General features: G+C 38.5%; 1 protein-coding gene across 8 annotated transcripts in view; it reads right to left on the reverse strand.

Moving 5' to 3' along the window:
• diaph2 (diaphanous-related formin 2) overlaps nt 1–21,112 on the reverse strand; it is a 381,616-nt gene that overhangs the window by 124,180 nt on the left and 236,324 nt on the right. For all 8 annotated transcript variants that reach the window (XM_026280881.1, XM_026280882.1, XM_026280884.1 and 5 more), the window contains 3 exons: nt 19,202–19,303; nt 14,922–15,161; nt 3,420–3,549 (listed from right to left, as the gene is read on the reverse strand). In XM_026280881.1, the coding sequence (XP_026136666.1) occupies nt 3,420–3,549; nt 14,922–15,161; nt 19,202–19,303 (472 nt within the window). The remainder of the gene's footprint in view (nt 1–3,419; nt 3,550–14,921; nt 15,162–19,201; nt 19,304–21,112) is intronic.

Raw genomic sequence — 21,112 nt, forward strand, 5'->3', positions numbered from 1 at the left:
GTAATGTTACAAAGCTGGCAAACATAATTCGGCTTTGTTGAAACGGCAATAATGACTTTTGACATTCATCTTTAGAATGCACTGAAAATTATAAACCAATCAGTAATGTGTTGCATTGCCATAAATTTAAAAATCTATCCATCCATCCATCCATCCACAAATGTTTGACTTCCTTTCCTGGACTCTTTCTGTTTCACTATCTCTGTGGAGATTTGGGACTGAGGGAAAGGCATTCTGCAGTCACCAATCAAGGAGGAACTGAAGGGAGACAATAACTTTCTCAAGCAAATCAGGCAGAACTGATTGCTCTTTTCAATCAAGTATATTAAGAGTGCCAGTTCCGACATTTGTAAATGGATATGTGATTATTGAATGTGTGCGCGCAACCTTTTGGAACAGATCTTGATGCAACAGGAAGAAATCACCTGATTTGGTCTTCCCTCATGCGTGTCGGGGCAAAGTACACTACCCGAGCGCAGAGATCAGGCAAGAACATGGGACATGCGATGGGAAGCTTATCGGAACTACATACATTGAGAGGACCATGAGAAGATTCTGGTGTACAATCAGAGTATCCGGGCTTTACACAAAGCTCAAACAGAAGAGATCAGCAGGGTGTAGAGCCGTGTGCTCCTGTGGGCACAGGCAGACTGGGACAGGATAGGGTTTGCAGCGCACCAGTGCTCTTGTGTTCTGGTGTGCAACTCTGAAAAAAATGGCTAAAAAAAAAACGCTTTGATGGGGAGACAGGGATAAAGTGGAGGAAGCATTATTCTTAAGAGACAAAAATGTACTGTTCTTTGTGAGAAATATGGAGTGAGATACAAAAAAAAAAAAAAAAAAAAGGAAACAGAAAGCCCAAAGGTTAGTTCTGCACAGCACAGAGGAGGGTGAAAAAGAAAAGCCAGAACTTAAGAAAAGAGAGGTAGCAGGAATTACAGAGCATGAGCGGCTCAGGGTTAAGGTGAGCTGTGCTACCATGTTAAAAGAAGAAACCGATTCATGTTCTCTCTCCACTTTGACATGAACAGAATGGTCTCCAAAAGATCATTAGCTAAATCTGAATTATTCATTCATGACTGCTTCAACCAGGTGGGACATCTGTATGCAATGCATTACATGTAAGATCGCCAGGTAAGGGCTAAAAAATTGATTTAGAAAATCCATGTAAGATATATTTTTTCACAGTATTTCATTTTCAGCATTAGTTTGGCATTAAGCATAATTAGCTTTGATGTAATGCTCAAAAGTTAATATTTACAGTTTATGGGAATCTATTATCATGCCGTGTAATATATAATGTGTTATATATAAATACAATTCGAATTTACACTTTAAAATTCACACTTTAAAATGCATAATTGAGTTATATAAAAATAAAACGGTGGCATTCTTTAAAATTAATTATAATTGTTAACACATATATAGCGGGGTGGCCTTTCTTGCTGTAAGATTCTCACAGAGCTGACACCGGCTTACAGATGTATTAACTAAATCGGAGCCACAAACTGCTTAACTCACTCCAAATTAGACAAAGACCACGCACAAAGAACCGATTCTCTCTGAAATGTGTCTCTTCAAAGACTTAGGCTTGTGCATTCATCCATCTATCTACCTTGACAAAGATGCAGCTGGTCTATTCGACAGTGACCGCATCCATCACAACAAAGCACTAAATTACTTTTATTAGATCAGATAAGCAATTAGGTAACTAACAAAGTAAATAAAGCTCAAGGGCTTCAACCAAACAGTTCCGAATGGAATTAAAGACAAATTAGCTTATTGACAGGAGAAATTGCGCCACTGCTGGGATACGCGTGCCTGTATTTTTGTTTTTCCCCCTGACGGAGACGAACACAGACAGACATTGAGAGTGACAATAATACGGGAGATTATTGCATTCACTGAGGGTCTTCATTTCCAAATCTGTTCGAAATGAATGAGAGTTAAGAAGCCAGATATTTAAATTTGCAGAAATCTCCCTCAGCATAGTGGGAAGCACTAAAGCTCTTAATCACTGCAAGCCATAATAAGAATCCATTCCGCAATGTCAGAACGGCTGTGTGAGACTCCACCACCATCCCTGCTAAGCTACCTCCCCATTTGGACTCTTAACCTTTCTTGACGGCCATACTGTGGAACATATGGGCCCCTTGCGTTTCATTATAGTTCTTTCATCAACCCTCAGAACTGCTTTGCACCATTCTAATGAAACTTGTCTGTTCGCAGCATTGGAAACGGCTGGATTTACACATAGCAGAAGGATTAAGACAGGTTCTTTGGCCATTAACTAATTTTATTTCATTCTCTGCAAAAGCTCTAATTATAGTCTGTGGGGCCAATTGCGTCCAGTCTCCTGGGTTGATCTCTGTAACATTAGTTCATCTAATTCAAGCCATAAAAAGCCTCAAAGCTCACGGCTTTAAAGAGGACCACAGGAGAAAAGCAATAAAGGATTTGTCGAACACCATAAAGCAGCGTGATTTATATAGATGGAGGGAGGTATATATATGAGGGTAAATATCTCAAGGTCACACCTGACAGAGGCCCAAACTTTTCCAAAGGACGCGGCTGATATCTGTAGATTAGGGGTCATAATGTCTTCAAAAACCAAAGCTGGTTGTTCAGTTAACCAGGCTTAACACATTTAAAGAGAATTCTGTTTGATTAAATATGATAACTGTTTATGGGTGGGAAGAAATAAAAGGATAGACTTCTGGATCATGATAAAGTGCATCTTTATCTAGCCTGAAACAAACATGTGGCTAAACTGAATTACATGGCATTATTACCAAGACTTCCAAACTGACAGTAATAACGCCATCACAAACATGCAGGAAAATTGAGTCATTTTACTATAATATTACATTGTGCCTTAACAGCAAGCAGACAGAAAAGGTTGAAAGAATTGAATTCCTGATAAAAATCACTTTATTTTCTATCAAAAATAACTTTATAACTTTATAACTGTGCTGTATGGACACTCTATATTTAACTAAAGTAGCTATTGTAGGGAACAATGTGAACTTTGCTTTAAAAAAAAAAAAAAAAATAAACAAAATAACACTGCAACTATCATCAATGCTAATCCTCTGTTCTAACTCTTATTTGTATGCAGTTTTATAGGGAGAAAAAACAAATCATATGACTCACAGTCATTTTCATTATGTCAAGCACTAAAACTGTATTAGTGTCCTGATATAACTGGAGGTTTAGTCACATGATATGCTCCACAATACTGCAAAGACCATAAATGCAAATAAAATCAGACAAATAAACCATAATAATAATTTACAACAATTATATTGTGCTCCACTAAATAAACCCTGTAAAAGTAAAAAAGCATTTGCATTTAAACATACTGCCACATGATTGACCAAAAAAAAAAAAAAAGAAACTACATATACATATATTCTTACCCTTGCTGGCACTTTCAACATGCTGAAGCTCATCGGGAAACTTCAGGACCTCAGGATACTTTTCTTCACATTTCTCGGCCAGAAAGTGCAGAAGAGTTGTATTCTGGTCTGTCGACTTGGTGTCACGAAGCTGCAGAGAAAATATTTCGAAATGAGTCACGAAATTGCAGGTAATACAGTCACTTTAATGATTAAATATTTAAGTAAACCACAACTTAGAATAAACTATTAATGTACATCAATCAGCTATCAGAAAGATATATACACAATATATACAACGGCTGAACGATTAAATAACAGAACAATGGAAAGACAGACAGACAGACAGATAGACAGACAGACAGACAGACAGATAGACATATAGATAGATAGATAGATAGATAGATAGATAGATAGATAGATAGATAGATAGATAGATAGATAGATAGATAGATAGATAGATAGATAGATAGATAGATAGATAGATAGATAGATAGGCAGGATAACATCAATATATGTATGCGTTGTCGACAGCACTTCAAGTTGTTTGTGCAGAAATCTGACAAATAGGCATGTCAATAAAGTTGAAATTGGTTGGAGCAGAGTGCACAGAGGCATATTTCCCCCTGTTTACTTATTTACCACGTTTAATTTGAAAATAAGCTTTCTCCCCCAAACCACAAGCGTTCTTTGTACAAGATTAAGGTGACATGAAAGAAATGAAATATTGAGATCAATACACACCGCTCACACTCTTGCTGAGGGCTGCTGCAGTGTACGCAATAAACTGCCTGAATTTCATCTTAATATCAGCTCATATCAAGGATCAGATAAACTGGACCAGAGTTAAACAACTATAAAAAAATATAGATATGATAAACCAAACATGGAGCAGTTTTGCTCTTTCTCTCCCTCTCGTCTTCATTTGGAGGGCCATGGCTGGGGGCCCACATTAAGCAGTGCACTGGGGCTGGGTGACCTCTTCACCCTCTCAGACTCAAACAGATTGTTTGCTGTCAAGCCTAGACTCCAGGAAGGCTGCTTTCGCACAGAAGATGGCTGCTGAGTCCCGCAGCAGAGCCGGGGAAGGCAGAATGAATCCTCAAGCTGGACTGCACAGCAGATGTGATATTAACCTTTACACAAACTGATGGCAAACTTACGACAGCTGGCACATTTCCCCACTACACATAATGTCTCCCATAGATTTTCTCTTCCAAAATGTCTCTGCGGATAGAGAGGTGAAGAATTGGTTTTCTGCTGGAAAAATGTGGCAGCTACAATGAGGCAAATTAATAAATGGATGCAGTCTTTTGCCTCTTATCGCTTCATAAATTGTAACGGGTGTGTTTGTCTTAAATGTGACCTGAGCATCGGACCAATTATAATACAAAAGTCACAAGGAAACAAACATCAGGCATTACTATAACTCTGATCATGTGTTTTATTTAAAGGTGACGTGATGGAACACATGAATGGCTTTCCTCTTTAAAAAGATGATTTTTCACAACGCAAGGATATACGTGCATTTAGCAGTTATACAGCTTTTTGAATAGTGTTTAATTACACGATAAAACGTGTGGTAGTTTTTCAAAATAACATGAAATACAATGATATGTTCATAATCCCACCAATCATCTAAGAGCTGGCCAGACTGACAAAGTGCTTACGGTGTTGTTTGTAAAAGTGAAGGTGGAAACAATCATGTAAATCTAAACTGTTTTTGGCTCAATAAACCTTGACTAACACCTACACACCTGACCATCAGGCTGTCAACGTTGACAGAGTCCCTCGCCAGCCAGCTGCTGGGTCGTGAGTGGATGCTGATGTTTCATTTAATAGCAGGCAGAGATGAGATAAGCCTCCTCTGCCTGAAAAGCTGACAGGAGTCTCGTCCCCCCCCCGCTGCATTCCATTACGGCCCATCCAGCGTACGTGGCCCATCTTCCCTAATGATCTGGGATTAGTTAAATGATATGCACACCGAAGGATTCGTTTATCATTTTGAGATGCAAACAAAGGCGATATATTAATCTAAGCACATCGTGACGTATAATTACCTATTCAAAAGGGTCTCAGAGATCAATAAAGCTTTTAGCCCTGCAAGGCCTTTGTATCCTTTGCAAAGTGAGAAAGCCTTCCAATTGTTTCCAGGTAGGATGAATTGCTGTGAGCTCAGACTGGAGGAGTCACAATTGATTAATCCATTAGGAAAGCATAATTTAGCCCCTAGCTTTACAGCCCTTTTAGTGGTATTTATCTATTTATCAGAGAGAACTACTGCACACTTTTCCACATCTGCCACACTAGAGGAATCCCAGCAAAAAGTCCAGCAAATAATCCGTGAATTATTATTGGAATTTCCTGTGGAGTGTTTTCATTTGAAAATGCCACTGTGTTCCAGCATCCATTAGATAAATCGCTTCCAATTTCTCCCTGAGAGATTGGCAATAAATGAGAGCAGACATAGAGACATGCCTCAGCTGCAATCTCCAATATAATACAATACACGCAGCACCTCACAGAGTCTCGCTGCTAAAGATGAAGCAAGGGAAACATAACATAACAACACCAGATCCTAAATGCTGGTTTATTTTCTTCTGGAATGACCCTTTCTTCTACGCAGCTGGCTGTCTAAAATCAATATTGGTTTACAAGGATTGGAACAAGAAACAGAGCACGGAAGAACAACAAGAAATCTAAGCAAACAAACACGGAGGTCTTCCTTTTCCCTTTAACCGAGACCGAACCCATGCGGCGCTCACACGCTATCGGTGAGGAGCGCGACGTTCGCTGCTGTTTCTGTGAAAGCTGTTGTTTTGTGCGCATTATTAAACACTCCTCTGACGGTCCATGTGTGCACATTCTCAATAAATATGGGTTGAGCTTAAAGTCTGCGCCGTTGCAAATTACATATCTCCATTTTGATCTACTGACGCCTTCATGCGTGTGAATTAAAATACGCGCAATGGTTAAGGTGGAAGTAATTGTGAATGCTCTGGTGCAGATATCAAAACGGGGCCAGTTGCTCTTGGGCTGCCAACACTGCATCCGATTCCTAATGTTGTTTTCTTTATTTAAACAGAATTAAGTTTTGCACCCGCTCAGCCACGGGGTGTTTACCAATCAGCCAGCACTGAGCTGCTAATGCGCAGAACAGCGACAGAGCAGGCGGAGAGATAATGCACTTTAAAGGCTTTTCCATCCGACGCTGACGACCTCAGCATGCGTACTGCATGCCTGCCTCCTCTGATTTCCACAGCTATCACACCAAACAAGCCTCACACAGTCTATGTCTTTTAAGAGGGAAAAAACCCTCAACCTTAGGAAAAAATTTAATAAAATATAAAATCCCTAAATCTTCCAACACGTTAACTAACTTTGTGCTAGTTTTACTTGATTTCTATTTGAAGATGTACCGTACACCATAACGATGCCATCTTCAGGATGCCACCATCAGGTTGAAACTGATAAACCTGATCCAGTCTTATAATTATTGTTGTTTTGAAACCGTTTATTTTTATATTTTCGGTTTTCATTCGATTTTGAGAGTTTTAGTGATTTTGTTGTTTTGTCATTTTAGTAGTCAGTTTTTATTCTCGATTCTATTTCAGTCAACAGAAATCAGAAAACAAAATATTTATTTGTAATTAACACTCAATTAAAAACCATCTGTGCAGAGTTGTTTTCCTTATTTTAGCATTGCCAGAACATTTAACACATTTGAAATGTTTTATGTTACATAGCGTATATTTTAAGAAAATCTTGACAAGAACACATTTCTCAAGTTATTAAACTACATTTTTCATGGAATAGCTCAAAATAAAAGCTTCTAAACTTCAGATCAGAATAGGTCATTTGTACAACATCATGACAGATGCAACTTTCAGACTGATGCCACGTATGTATCTTGGGGAAACAAATGAAATACATTTTTAGGCTCTGCAAAGGAATTGATTTTTGAATTGCATTAGTTATTTATATCTCATGCCATTAAATGCTACTACTGAACTCTTTGGTGCTCACTGCTCCAATGTACATTCAATAAAAAAGGCTGTTTTGCACCTTGAAACTGTGCAATATGACAGTCCTCCAGTGATGTTGAAAGATTTAAGTGGCAGTTATTATTGCCAGACTTTCAGTGCTAATCACATCAGCCTAATGGCCAGTGAAGGGAATACCAAATGAGGGTGAATATGTAATGACTTGCACGAAATCCAAGACTGCAATAATTGACATGGACATGCGAGGAACATTATATTGGTCTCATTTTCAATGGACACGTAATAGCAAGGTTCATTTCACAAGAGCCCGAATAATGTCCTGAAAATTACCAGCAATCGAACCACAAGGGTTTTCGTGAAATGGCATGTTCAATTGATGCTCAATCTTTCCGTGAATAACATGTTTAAAGATTCAGATATTTATCGACTGCGGCCGGACCTCTCGTCTTCATAATTTGACAATAAAGACACCTCAGTGGCACTTGTTGCAACGGACAATGGCTTTTCTACCTCCTGTGGATTATAATGAGGTTGGCAGGAGTGACTTCTGCAACAGTCTGCCAGTTTTAACCGCTGCCACTCAACTGTTCGAAACCATGTGACAAGAATCAAACAAAAGAAACACACAGGAATGAATGACAGCGGTATGTTAAAACAATCTCATGTGAAAAATCACCAAGGGACGGGTGGGTTGGAACGGGAATAGAGAGGGAGGGCAAGTATGAGCGTCTGCTGGTGTCTCCACGTCAGTGCACCGGCAACTTGTTCGTAATCATTCCCCACTGCGACTGCACTGCTGCTGGAGACGCATGCTGAGAGAGCTAATTAGCACGGCCCTCCACACTGTGTCCGTTCCCCCTCACACACCCCGCAGCCAAGCTTCCCCACATCCCTTTCACACGTGTGAGGATGCAGCACGCTCACACTTTCATTAGATGGGGATCAATCATCTGCTCACATTGGGTAATCACAATTTAATTTCATGCATTTCAAATTTTAATTTGTTTATTATTATGCCCCAAACTGTCATTACAGAAAGCCGCTACTGTGCAGGTTTGTTTTCATCTGCCAAGTAAGATCAGCACTATGCGGAGAGAAAGAGACAAAAAAATCTGGGTACATTCTCCATGCCGTGAAGGAGCAGACGTCTGAGGTCTAAGGTTTGTATGATTCAGTTCATGGAAACATTACATAAATTATCTCTGCCAAAACATAGAGAGCTGCCTTCAGAAGCAGTATTTTAAGAAACCATCACAGGCATGCTTCTGATGCAAAGTGACCCAGAAGGTAAGCAACTTAATTATACTGCCTACAAAAGATACTCTTTTTGGACAAAAATCAATAGCAGAATGCATTTGTTTTTATAAGAGTGCATGTGTGGGTGGGGGGTGGTTTGGGGTAAATAAATGTTTATTATGAGTACTAAAGTATAATGCAATGTACCTATGTAGTGTGTTCTAAATTGGTACTTTATGGTTTTCCATGCTGTTGCATTTATTACAAACATGTGTTGCAGTTATTTCGTCTGTCACTTTAAACTCACTGCACAAGCTCTAATTCAGATGGATTCTGACTGGCTGTCAATGTTTTTCATCAGCTGAAAAAAAAAAAAAAAAAAAAAAAAATTCTGAAAGTGATATCAACAAAATCGTTCCTCTCTGTCTTCACGGTTACATCTTTGTTGTGGAATTCCCTATTCCCATATAATTAGAATTAATATTAAAACTTTAGAATTACCGTTATTTTATAGTTTGCATCCTAGATGTGAAAAGCCCTTTAGAAGATTTTTAAATAAGCTAATCTGTCTTCATTTATCTCCTGTAAGGGAGAGAGGGTGGATAAGAAAGAAATAGAGGGCAAAAAAATGAAAGCATTGACCCTTCACAGAGGTTTAAGGTGATTAACCAGTCATTAATTTTATCTGACAAAACTGTGAGCTGATTAGCACAGTGAGGTGAAACCTATTGATATAATAGAAGCTGAGCACAGGGAGGGCAAGATATGCAGCCAACAATTCTGCAAACAGTAGACAACACAGTAAGGAGTCCCACTGAGAGAGAGGGAGAGAGATTTCTATCAAATTAGTGAAGCAGACATTCTTTGGCACGTACCACATCAGTAATGTCAGCTTCTCTGGTAATCTTGTTTGAAATTGAATAATCTAATTTGCTTTAAGTTATGATGTTCCACTAATTTTCCAGTCAAGGCACTTCCATTTTGCTAGTCCAATGCATCGCTCCTCTTGTTCGCCTATGCCTCTGTGATTACGCTGATGTTCGTCCAGACATTGATGAATCAGGGATTTCTCTCAACAATAGTGGATTCCAGAGGGGTTCTTTCAGAAGAGCGGTAAGGGAACAGACGAGCAAATGTAAGACACCTTAGACTGGCTTCAATTTGGAATAAAAGTACAAATACATAAAAAAAAAAAAAAAAAAAACATCTAAGAAAAAAAAAGTGAAACACAAAAGGATATGGTAGAACTGAAGGAGGAGGTCGGGTCGGTGAGGTCGGAGAGGTCGGAAGGGCCGGCTGATATCAAAATGTTATTAATGAAAAAAAAAAAAAAATATATATATATATATATAAGCATAGGTGAAAAATTTGAAAATGCCATTTACAAGCACAGCTCACCCTGTTGTCAGGATAAGCATGGTGAGTCATAGCCTTCGAAATATTCATGGGGCTAAAGCTATTACATTTCTAATTCAATTGTTCCCTCACTGTGATAATGCAAAGGGGCTTTTCTGTACCGGTGCTACAATTTGTATTCAGCCAATGTTTCAAAAAAATCTCTTTATGAGGATACTGTCAAAGTTAATGTGTGAAATTGGTTCTTTTTCCATAGAGGTATAATATCAGTGTGTCTTAAGGTACTCAGTCATTTAAACCCAAATCCTAACAAAGATATAAAGACGGAAAGTGATAGAGAAATAAAGAAAGATGACCTGTCTAGTTAGTATACTTGAACGTACCCAGTCGGCCCATTTTAATATTCGTTGAAGCATGTTGAGGAGTTCTACAGAATAACAATCATCCTCCATCGAGACATTCGAAAGATATAAATCCTCAAGAACAATTAGCTAATAACAGACATGAGAGGCAACAGGGACCAAGAAATCTCAGACCACCTAAAGGACTGTCATCTCTGATCGCTCAATTACACATTTTGCCAAAGGACCTGCAGTTACAGGCATTGATTGTGCATAGATCTTCAAAGCAGTAATTTGTGTGTTTTTTTGTTTTCGTTTTTTTAGTCATGGAAACTACGCAAAAAGTTACACTTCGGCACACAGCAGCTGAGGGGCATGGCAGAAAAAAGAGCTGCTGGTGTCTGGCATATTTTGCCTACCAATGGCAGACAGCCTGGACTGGAACGGTAGCCAGTAGACTGATCTTAAAGCTCAGAGCCTGCCATGAGGCAAGTTTGCTTAGTAAGAATGACAAGTGAAAATCAGAGAGCCCCAGGCTACACCTCTGGCAGTTTTGGGGTGGGGAGCGAGGTAGCTCAGGGAGTTCATTTGTCCGTGAGCTCACCATCCATGCCAGATCTGTGAGAAAGACAACCGGCGCTGGGAGAATCTCTAACAAGCTGAGAAATGACGAAGAGACACTGTGAACGTATATGAGGGAGCCTAGTACATAAGAGTTTCTTCTCTTCAATCTTCAAGTTGCCAAAAAACAGAACTGAAATTACAAAGTGGTGCCAACTGAACACATCCGATCTGCTTAAAAGTTTAGAGATTATAAAAAAATTAAAAAGGCAAAATAAAGGTTCACTCTTTATAAACTCTTCTGACATCTCTACTAGAAAGTATCATGCTTAAACAACCCCAAAAAGCAGAGAGCAAATCCAGCTTTAATGAATATTATCTGTAATTTAACACCTTTTCATGCATGTAGCTTTGAAAGGGGCTTTGCTGTGGAGTAAGCCTTTTCCCACATGGTTGATTTCATTTGAAGTTGCCATAATCTTTGTGTGCATTCCTCTGAGTCTACCTTTCCTGAAATATGTCAAATGTTCGCTACAGAAGTTACTTTTTTGAAAAGTATATGACAGGGAGTCAAGAATCCACAACAGAAGGTTACTTTCTACACTCACATATACTTCTGCAAGATTAAAGTTAACTGAAGAACCGAGGTGCCTTGTGCGTCTCTGTGAAGATGATGGTCAAAGCTACTGAATCTCCATAGATAAAAACATGTTTCACCCATGCCCAAAAACACAGATATGGAGCAGGCTCTGTTCAAGTTTTACTTGAAATACTGTCTCTAAAAATTGCATGTAACCACATATGGAGGACTTAGAGTACCACATGTTTAAGAGACATAATTAAAGAAATCCAGATGCGATGCTGGATTATATATATATATATATATATATATATATATATATTTATATATATATATATATATATATATATATATATATAAATTAAATTAATGCATTTAGCAGATGCTCTTATTCAAAGCTACTTACAGTGCATTCAGGCTATTAATTTTTACCTATCATGTGTTCTCTTATATATTTCTGTTACACAACTTTCACAGAACACGTTTTGTCACGACCGTGCAAAGTGTATTCAAAGTGCAGCCATTACTGTCTAGAGTGCATGGAATGGTACACTGTGATTGGTTGTTACCGTTTACAGTGCGTGGAATGGTGTGCTGTTATTGGTTGAGTGGATAGATCTCATTCTGCAATAAAGGGAGACTGGCGCTTGTCGCAGTTTGGAAAAAAGGGACAAAACATGACCTAATAACTCTGCGAATATAGAAAAAATTCTATTCAAACTCATATAAAATTATATATATATATATATATAATTGTATCCATTACATATAAAAACTCTAATAACATTTATTTTCTTTAGAACATCATAATATGTAATTTTTTGAGGTGCCCAATACAGCTCAGTTTGGTTTACAAAATAAAGGGCTTATATCGAACACCGTCTATATATTTTCAAAATAAACTATACAAGAAAAGGACTCTGGCACTGAATACATTATGTCTGAGTGAAGTGGCTTCTGTGATTAGAACTGCAGGAATCAGTTGAATCTGTTTACAACTAACTGAAAATTAACAGAGCTGTGCTTGTCTAATAAGCAGTGACAAAAAGCAAGCTTCTCGGTCCAAAAACACAGTACAAACTGTTTAGTTCAATGGTGGCGGTGACTATGATTGGCTGTTTCTTTCATAACACCAGATGTTTAAAGAAAAGCAGAAGGACTTAAACACAGCAGTGCCTTTTCAAGCCAGTTCTGAGCTAACAGCAATGTTAACCAATAAACAGATTCAGGAATATGCAAATGAGATCTGGGTACAGTTGGTACAAAGTGTGACTGTGAGAGTCGCGGATCACGGGTCAGCCCACGACCGGCCCTCCCTGATGAGCTCGTTAGCAGGCTGAGGTCTGCCACGTAGGGGTCCATTTACTTGACTGAACTGATTGAGAATGTGGGCATTTCCCTTTGTCCATCAATAACTGCCCAATCAGTGCTGAAGCGAAAAGCTTCAGCAGGCACTTCACTTATGTTCCGTAAATGTGAGCCTGACTGATATGAATGCAATAATAATGAATCACTGACAGCTCGAATAAAGAAATAACAATAGAACGGATGGGTGCGTGAAAGAAGAGATGAAAGGAATGACAAATGAAAGAGACAGAGAGAAAGAAAGAAAGAAAGAAAGAGAGAAAGAAAGAAAGAAAGAAAGAAAGAAAGAAAGAAACGACCCAACATATCTATGAAAGCCAATGTGTAAAGATACCGTCATTATGTGTAACTTGTTTAAAAAACTGCTTTATGGTGTACAATGTGGAGTCAGAGCACAGCTGATAAGAGCTATATAGATGTCTACCCTGCTGGCACCTGACAACAGAGCTCAGTGTTTTAGTCCACTACTGCAAGACCCAAGGACAGGCTCTACACCCAAGGTCAGAGAGAATGTCACCAAGTGTCAAGCTCTGATTGCCATTGGATCCTCTCCCACTCAACTGCCCATGCTCGGGGCAGGGTCATCCGACAGGGGTGTCCTCCCTCTGGGCCATAACACCATCCAACACAAATATGAAAAAAGAGAGAGAAACTCAACCACCTAATGCTCATGTCACCTCCAAACCACCTATACTTAAACATCTCCATGAAAAACTCGAGTTGGCATGGCATTAAGCACATTCAAATGCCAACCAAGGACCAAACACAAACTGGAACTACTTAAGTGCAGTGATAAGCAAAAACATAACGGAGGAGCTGACAGAAGAGGTGAAGGACTTCCTCATGAAAATGCATGTGCATGCAGTTTTTGACAAGGTAAACTTCATCCACTTTTTTAATCAACTGGCTATTTGCATGCAAGCACACTTTAAGAGAAAGCGAGATGGTCATCAAGGGCTTGGATGTTTAAGAGCGCAAGAGTGTGCTGGTACTGAGGCATTTTAGAAAGGGGTGTAAAAACGAATGTTGATTAAAGATTAAAAAAAAAAAATTACAAATTAAACTGCCACAGCTTTTTTGAAAAATTACGTTCTTGTGCTAAACAGTAATTTAGTGGCATTAGGAAAGCAAATAGAAAAATGTCAGGACAACCATTCAGATATGTCACACAACTGGCTCCAGCTTAAACCCCTGTGGTTGGGACACCTGTGTCCCAGCAGCATCTGGGATGCCTCCGAATAGATGACAAGGCCAGCAAAGAGATGTAACTAAGAGTGACGGTGTAGTTCTGGCTGCTGGCTGGGAACACCGGCAGGGGGGTGGCTGTCTTTCATAGCGGGACCAAATGGCTTCACCATCCAAATCAGCTTGTAAAACACACAGCCAGATGTCCATCTTACATACACAACAACAGCAGTTACAGCTTTCAAACACATTCTGGTAACAGTTACAATGATCTCAGTGGGGAGCCTTACCTGCCAGCTCTATAAATAAACTCAGAAACTTGCCGTATTAGAGTAGATACTATTCTGAAGAATACTGTCTTTCGGGAGAGAACTGTCAAGTTTGTCTATTACTGTCACCAATCACCAAACCCAAGATGGCTATTACACCTAACAGGATTTTTCTTCCCTGACAATTTCAGCTTCATGCAAATCTGCTGCTTAAATAGGTTTATAATTTACTACTTGTCATTTAACAGATGCTTTTAACCTGAGGTTAAGTATGCGTGTGCTTTTCTCAGTAGTTCTTGGCTTGTATAAGGAAGGTTGCCGGTTCCAGTCCCACAAGGGATGATCTACAATCAATCACCGTTATGTTATTTCAGGGTTACCATGCCTGTAATATGAGTACTCCAAATTGCTTTGGATAAAAGTAAATGCTTAATGGCAAGTAGTAAAGTAGAAGCTTTCTTGTCTGGTGTCCAAAAGGCCATAGGTTCAAACCCCATAAAGGATGATCCATAAGGAAATCAAAGTTCTCCAGGATGTTATTATGAATTCAACATAGAACTTCTGATTGAATTTTAAGCACATAAAGTGTAGTTTCAGAAACAAAGAGAAGGGATTCTGTTTGATACCTTGCAGAGGAAGCTGACGTTGAAGCCGAATGTCTGAGCATTTCTGGAGCCAGAGTTCATGTAATTCCCGACCAGCAGCACCAGCTCCAGGAGCCTGCTGAAACCTTCACTCTTCTTCACCTCCTCGCATGCGAATGTCACGTTCATGATGTCGGGCCGGATGTTGTTCACTTGCTCCTCAAATGTCAGCTTGAATAGGATCCCATTTAGCCGGGGACGCAGCAACTTGACTGCGCTCATCTGAAATGGAGAGAAAACAACTCAAAACATTAAACATTGTCAGTTATCACAACACTCACACGTACAAATATTACTTTTGGGTTATGAAATAGTTCAGAATGAAATCGGTTATTGTATTCATTTGATAGCTATTTAGCTTGGCCTAAAGCAAAAAAGAAGCAGCAAGTTACCACATTTATATTAGTGGTAACTAAACAATTATTTATTTATTTTTTCAGAAAACTGCACACTGATGAATTGCTCACAATAAAACCAGAAACAAGGTTTAAGAAGTCTGAGGCATGGCACAGATAAAAAGAGACAAAAGAGAGGGTCATAAACAAAATTAAGATGTTACTCGTACAATTGTGTTAACACTGAAAACAGAAATTTTGCTACAAATCTTGTAACAAATAAAAGTCAGATTGTGCCGTTCACCTATAATTACATTTAACTGTAATAACAGCAACAATATAACTGGTTTGGTGCTAGAGAGAGATGACATTTCAGTTATAAGACAGCGAGGAGGAGGAGCAGGAAAGGAAGGAGTGAGGAAACGAAACAACAACAACAAGGATCCTACAGGAGCTGCTTGTTGAGGAGGGCGACCTCAGACACTCTCGCTCCAGATTTCTGCATAATCTGACGCTCACAGGCAGCCCAGAGATGCAGACAGGATGTACCATTACTGCTCACATTTATTCATCTTTATGAGCAAGTTGCCGATCAAAAAACCCTGAGTCGGCCCCACGCCCCCGTTCACCGCCCCACCTCCTCCCTGCAAATCCAGATTTGATTTCTCTGTATAAGAGGAAATCACAATAAAAGAGGGTGAGTTGGTGACAGCTCTGGAGGGAGACAAGCTGAGAGTGACTTATTTCCCCAAGGAGCAGTGCGAGGTGGTGTTGATGAGGTGCTTCCACAGCCTGCCTGTATATTACCTGCCTTGAGCTCAGTCACAGGAGGAGACTGTCACAACGTGCTTCATTACGCCCTCCAAAGACACAGAGAGGGAGCGAGAGGGTTGTTCTGTTACCCTGTGCTGAATTGATTCCTGTGTGAATCTGCTGTCAAAGGCAGGTTTGTCAGATAATGCCAGTGAAGGAATGCATATGCATCAACCTAGAAAGATCTGTGCATGACAGGACTACATCTGACTGTAACTGTAAAGCACAGTTCTCAAGTAAAAGAGAAAGACAGAATTAAGTGTTTAAAGGAGACTGAAAATGTTGCCTTCGTTTGCTCCCCCTAATGTAATTCCAAACACATCTGACAAAAAAAGGAGATTTTATGTGAAATGCTCTTCTCTATACACTGAAAGTGTGCATCTGCTGTACCCCAAAATGTGGATTTATTAGTTTTATTACTTTTGCTCACAACTAACAGAAAACCAAATGGTCACCAGTTGTCATGACAACGTTTATGGAAACTACACTTAGGAGATCCATGATAATATAAAATCCATTGTTGAATGAATAAATAAATGTTTTTTTTTTTAATATATAACACCTTTCTTAAACTTAAGGTTGCTTTGCAAAAGAGCAGATAAATCAAGGAAAGAAATCCATAAATAAAAACAAACAAAAATTTTTTACTTTACAATTAGATGTAAATAAGTAAATACATCAAATAATCTACACATAAGCATATTTAAACAGATTTTACAATCTAAATAGATTTTAATAAATAAATATATACATCTAAATATATCTAGCATACACTGGAATCGGCAAGCAAATGAGGTAAATTTAAATAAAATTATCTTCTCTAACATCTTTTTTTTTTCGTCCCATGTAATAAAGATTGGAAGGACACAAGGGTGATTAAATGATAACAGATTTTTACTTTTGGGTGAACTATTCCCTTATTCCAGGAGCGAGTCACATCAAGTGTAGACTTGTACGCTGTGCAGAACTAACTGATGTAGAGAGAAGCTTAAATATTTGAGACAAAGTCAAGACAAAGGCCAACGTTAATGGGATTCGGTCAATATAGGAAGGAAGTCTAAAAGCCCTTCCAGTTTAAGAACTCAGGACCTAATCATGCTCTGTAGTAAAATAAAGCTCTGCCTACCTCTTCATTATTTATCAAAATCATAGCTTCTGTCAGTCACAACCAGCCTACCAAATTTGACTTGTCATAAAAAATGCCCTTTATATTCTTGGCCTTTTAATTATACATTACTGAGTCTCTTTATATATTGAATAGCGCTGATCCTGCATTGAGCCTGAAGGCAGTCTTCTTTCTCCAGCACTCTCTCTCTCTCTCTCCCTCTCTCTCTCTCTCTCTGCCTAATTTCCTACTGCCCCCCATCCTGCGTTTCAGCTCAAAATCCTTCACATAGAAGTGTGAACAACAACAGAAATGGAAAGGAGGGTGATTTTAGTATCAGAGACAGAGAGTGGAGGAGAGAAACAGGCGGAAATGGAACAGAGATGTGTGAAGGGTTATGCGCTGGAGTGTGACGAAAAGTAGAGGAGAAATAGCGAACTGGAGCCAAAGAAGAGAGAATGAAAGAGGAAGAGGGGAAGAAAAGACTAAGAAAATGAGAAGAATGAAATCGATAGGCAATTGAAATGCCTTTTAGTGTGAGATTCGCTCTTTTTTCACCAAATTATTGGTGCTTGTGCCAAGCCCAGTGTTTGGCTGTTGATTATAATGGTGGTGAACAAGTTTTGTGTAACTGTTTTGTTTCGCCCTAATGTTATTTCTTTATTAAAACACAGAATGATTCCAAATCGGGCATCGGGTCTGGCACCTGCACTGTATCTGTGGAAATAGCTGTGTCCAGATTTAAATACTGACCAATGATGAAACATTCAGGAACCAAAAGTGACCCTGGACCACAAATCTAGTCTTAAGTCACTGGGGTATATTTTTAGCAATAGCCAAAAAAAAAAAAAAAAAAAACATTGTATGGGTCAAAATTATCGATTTTCTTTTATGCCAAAAATCACTAGGATATTAAGTAAAGATCATGTTCCACGAAGATATTTTGTAAATGTCCTATTGTAAATATATAAAACTTAATTTATGATTAGTAATGTGCATTGCTAAAAATTCATTTGGGCAAATTCAAAAGGCAATTTTCTCAGTATTTAGTTTTTTTGCACCCTCAGATTCCATATTTCCATATAAAAGTTGTATCTTGGCCAATTATTATCTTATCCTAATAAACCATACATCAATGGAAAGCTTATTTATTCAGCTTTTTCAGCTTACAGATGTTTTAAAAAAATTACACTTAAACAGACTACACTTAGGTTTGTGGCCCAGGGTCACAAATGACTCTTTTTTATTTATCTGTTAAATGACAGAATTCCTTGAAACAGATAGTTGTTGATTGTGTGATCCATATTCATCGACTGATGACTTATTAGAATTCAAAGATCAGCTAGTTGCTGGAGATTACAGTGCTACAGATGTCAACTACATATGCCAACATGCACTAAACATGCATTCAGTTGATTGGATTTATAGTACTGAAAGGACACAGAATCAGAGATTGTTCCAGAAATTTCTGCAAACCATTGTGTTTATTTTTGTAATGGATTCAACATAAAATGAAGGTGCTGCGTTTTCAATTCTGTTACATAAATTATGTTTTTTTTTATATAATTGTCTGTTCCAATTTCATGCTGTTCCTCTAATGGTCCAGAACAGTATTTGTGCCACATAAATTTCACTCTGTAACAGTATTTCTGTCTTTTTGGGGAGAAAAAGTCAAGATAAACATTGACTTTATTATGTTTCCCAGCTTATATTCCCAGGTCTTGTCTGAATCGATTCCGCCTTACAATTGCAATACCATTTATTACATCAAAGCTCTATTATGAATGTTCTTCTTTAACTAAACTCTTTCATATGATACTTATTTAAACAAACAAACCGTTGCCACAACAGAACACTTTTTCTGAGAACCGATTAAAAATAAAATATAATCCAAATTTCAGATTTACCATAATAATATGAATAAAAAATTTTATTCATTTGAATAAATACAATTATTTTTATACTTGATCTCATTTGCGCTAGTGAAGCACTACAATCTCAGTACTCACCACGATTCCAAACTGCTCAGATTCACAAAGCTCCTCGTATTCGTTCTTTAGCTCGGCCAGATTGCTTAGCTCCTTCTGCTCAGGAAGGTTTTTGATCAGGTTCTGCAAAGAAAAATGTAGAAACACAGCCATCAGTGCCACAGGAGAAAACACCTGCTGCCTGCTCATTTGGTGAACTATCGCAGGGATGTGAGTGATAGTAGAACATGGTTTAAATGAGGCCACGTCTTTATATGCTATAGCGCCTTACGCCGGGTGTCAGAAATACACATGCGATTCATATAGAGACTCCCTAATGTTCAACTCTTTCCCCATTACTGCACACTGCCAGTGTCAAATTGCAGAGAGAGTGAATAAACACCCCTTCTTTAAGAAAGCACGGCCTGATTGGGCTTTAAATATCTATGGCGGCTCAATTCAAGGGGAATTATTCATGTTGGTCTTGACTCCATCTTTGTTTTCAACCAGCTTTCTAACATGTTGGTGGATAGAGCTGGCGCTCTCCGAGGAAAATCCACCCCAGCACAGCATTACTCTTGGAGCTCAGCCGTGATTCAAAGTTTCACAGTGCTGAGCAACTGAAGTTCAAGGTGACTCTAAGAAATAAGGAAATAAATACCACCCCTACCCCCCTATCATTTAATATGTCACTGAAATGTCCCTGATGTTTATGGCTTTCTTTTCCTTTCAGATTATTCGAGACAGAAGGGCATATTTGAGCCAAGTTTGCCACTTTACAGATGTCAGGAACTCAATTGCCTCCCTTTTCCCCAAAATAGATTCATATTCCTTGTCCAACTTTGCAATTTCCTCTAAGAGTAAAAAGCCAGCTGTAGGTGATGTGGGCGAGTGAGAGAAACTTCATTTTTTCTAAATGCTAATTGTGCTCATAAAGGTCAGATGAATAAATGAAAAAAAAAAAAAAAAAGCATGGCAATTTTTTTTTTTTTTTTTTTTTTTTTTAAAGAAGTGCCCTTTCCATGGGTAGACTACTTCTCTCATTATGTCCTCTACTCTGGTTGGCATAAGCAAGCATGTTTGGATGTAGCCACTCTTGCTGGGTTTCCAGCTCCAGTTCATTAGAGGGCTGGTGTGCATGTCATTTCTTCAATACACTGTAAGTACACAGCTGAAACGTTAACAATAACTGTCTTTCTTGTCCTCCCTGTTGGAAGCTTGTCCTAAACCCAGTTAAATGCTTTTATGTGGTCTTTCTCTGAAATAACTTCAAATGTCCTGCTGACAATAATAAGTCTGATGCAACACAAAGCCAGCGCACTGACACCTGGATCTTGAACAAAATGGAGTATTTCTGGCGCTGTGAGATTTTTATGAACTTTACTCAAATAAATAATGGATAAGAATCTCTTGTGTAAAAAGAGAACGTGTAAGAAAGAAAAAAAGAAAAAAAAAATAGGTGATATTACTATAAACTAGGCCTTTAAACTCCAGTGAGTTCAGTGCTATTCTCAATAGTAAACACAGACGAGCATTGCATCGAATTATTATTATTTTTTTATTTTTTTTCACAAGACGTGTACTTGCTTTTGATGAGATAATCATTAGCTTTGTTCTTTCTGGAACAGATGAATATATGCATAAGCAAAAGAAAATTTTTGTGTGTTTTAAGGATGCCTAGCACATCCCTTTCCCTGGTTCAAAGCAAATCTAGCCTAAAATAAGAAATGTATCAGAAGCCTATAATTGTCTGGACAATGAGATAAAACTGACGGTTGACTCCATCATCTCAGATGTTAAATTAAAAAAATGCGCTAAGAGGCTTTGAGATGTAAAAAAAAAAAAAAAAAAAAAAAAAGCCTGCAATCGAGCAGCAAAGACCAGCCACATTAGGGGGAGGGCTTACGGTAAAAGAGCCTTTCTCTCGTCTAAAAGAGTCTGAGGAACATTAGC

Source organism: Carassius auratus, chromosome 14, assembly GCF_003368295.1.
Source record: "Carassius auratus strain Wakin chromosome 14, ASM336829v1, whole genome shotgun sequence".
Taxonomy (NCBI): domain Eukaryota; kingdom Metazoa; phylum Chordata; class Actinopteri; order Cypriniformes; family Cyprinidae; genus Carassius; species Carassius auratus.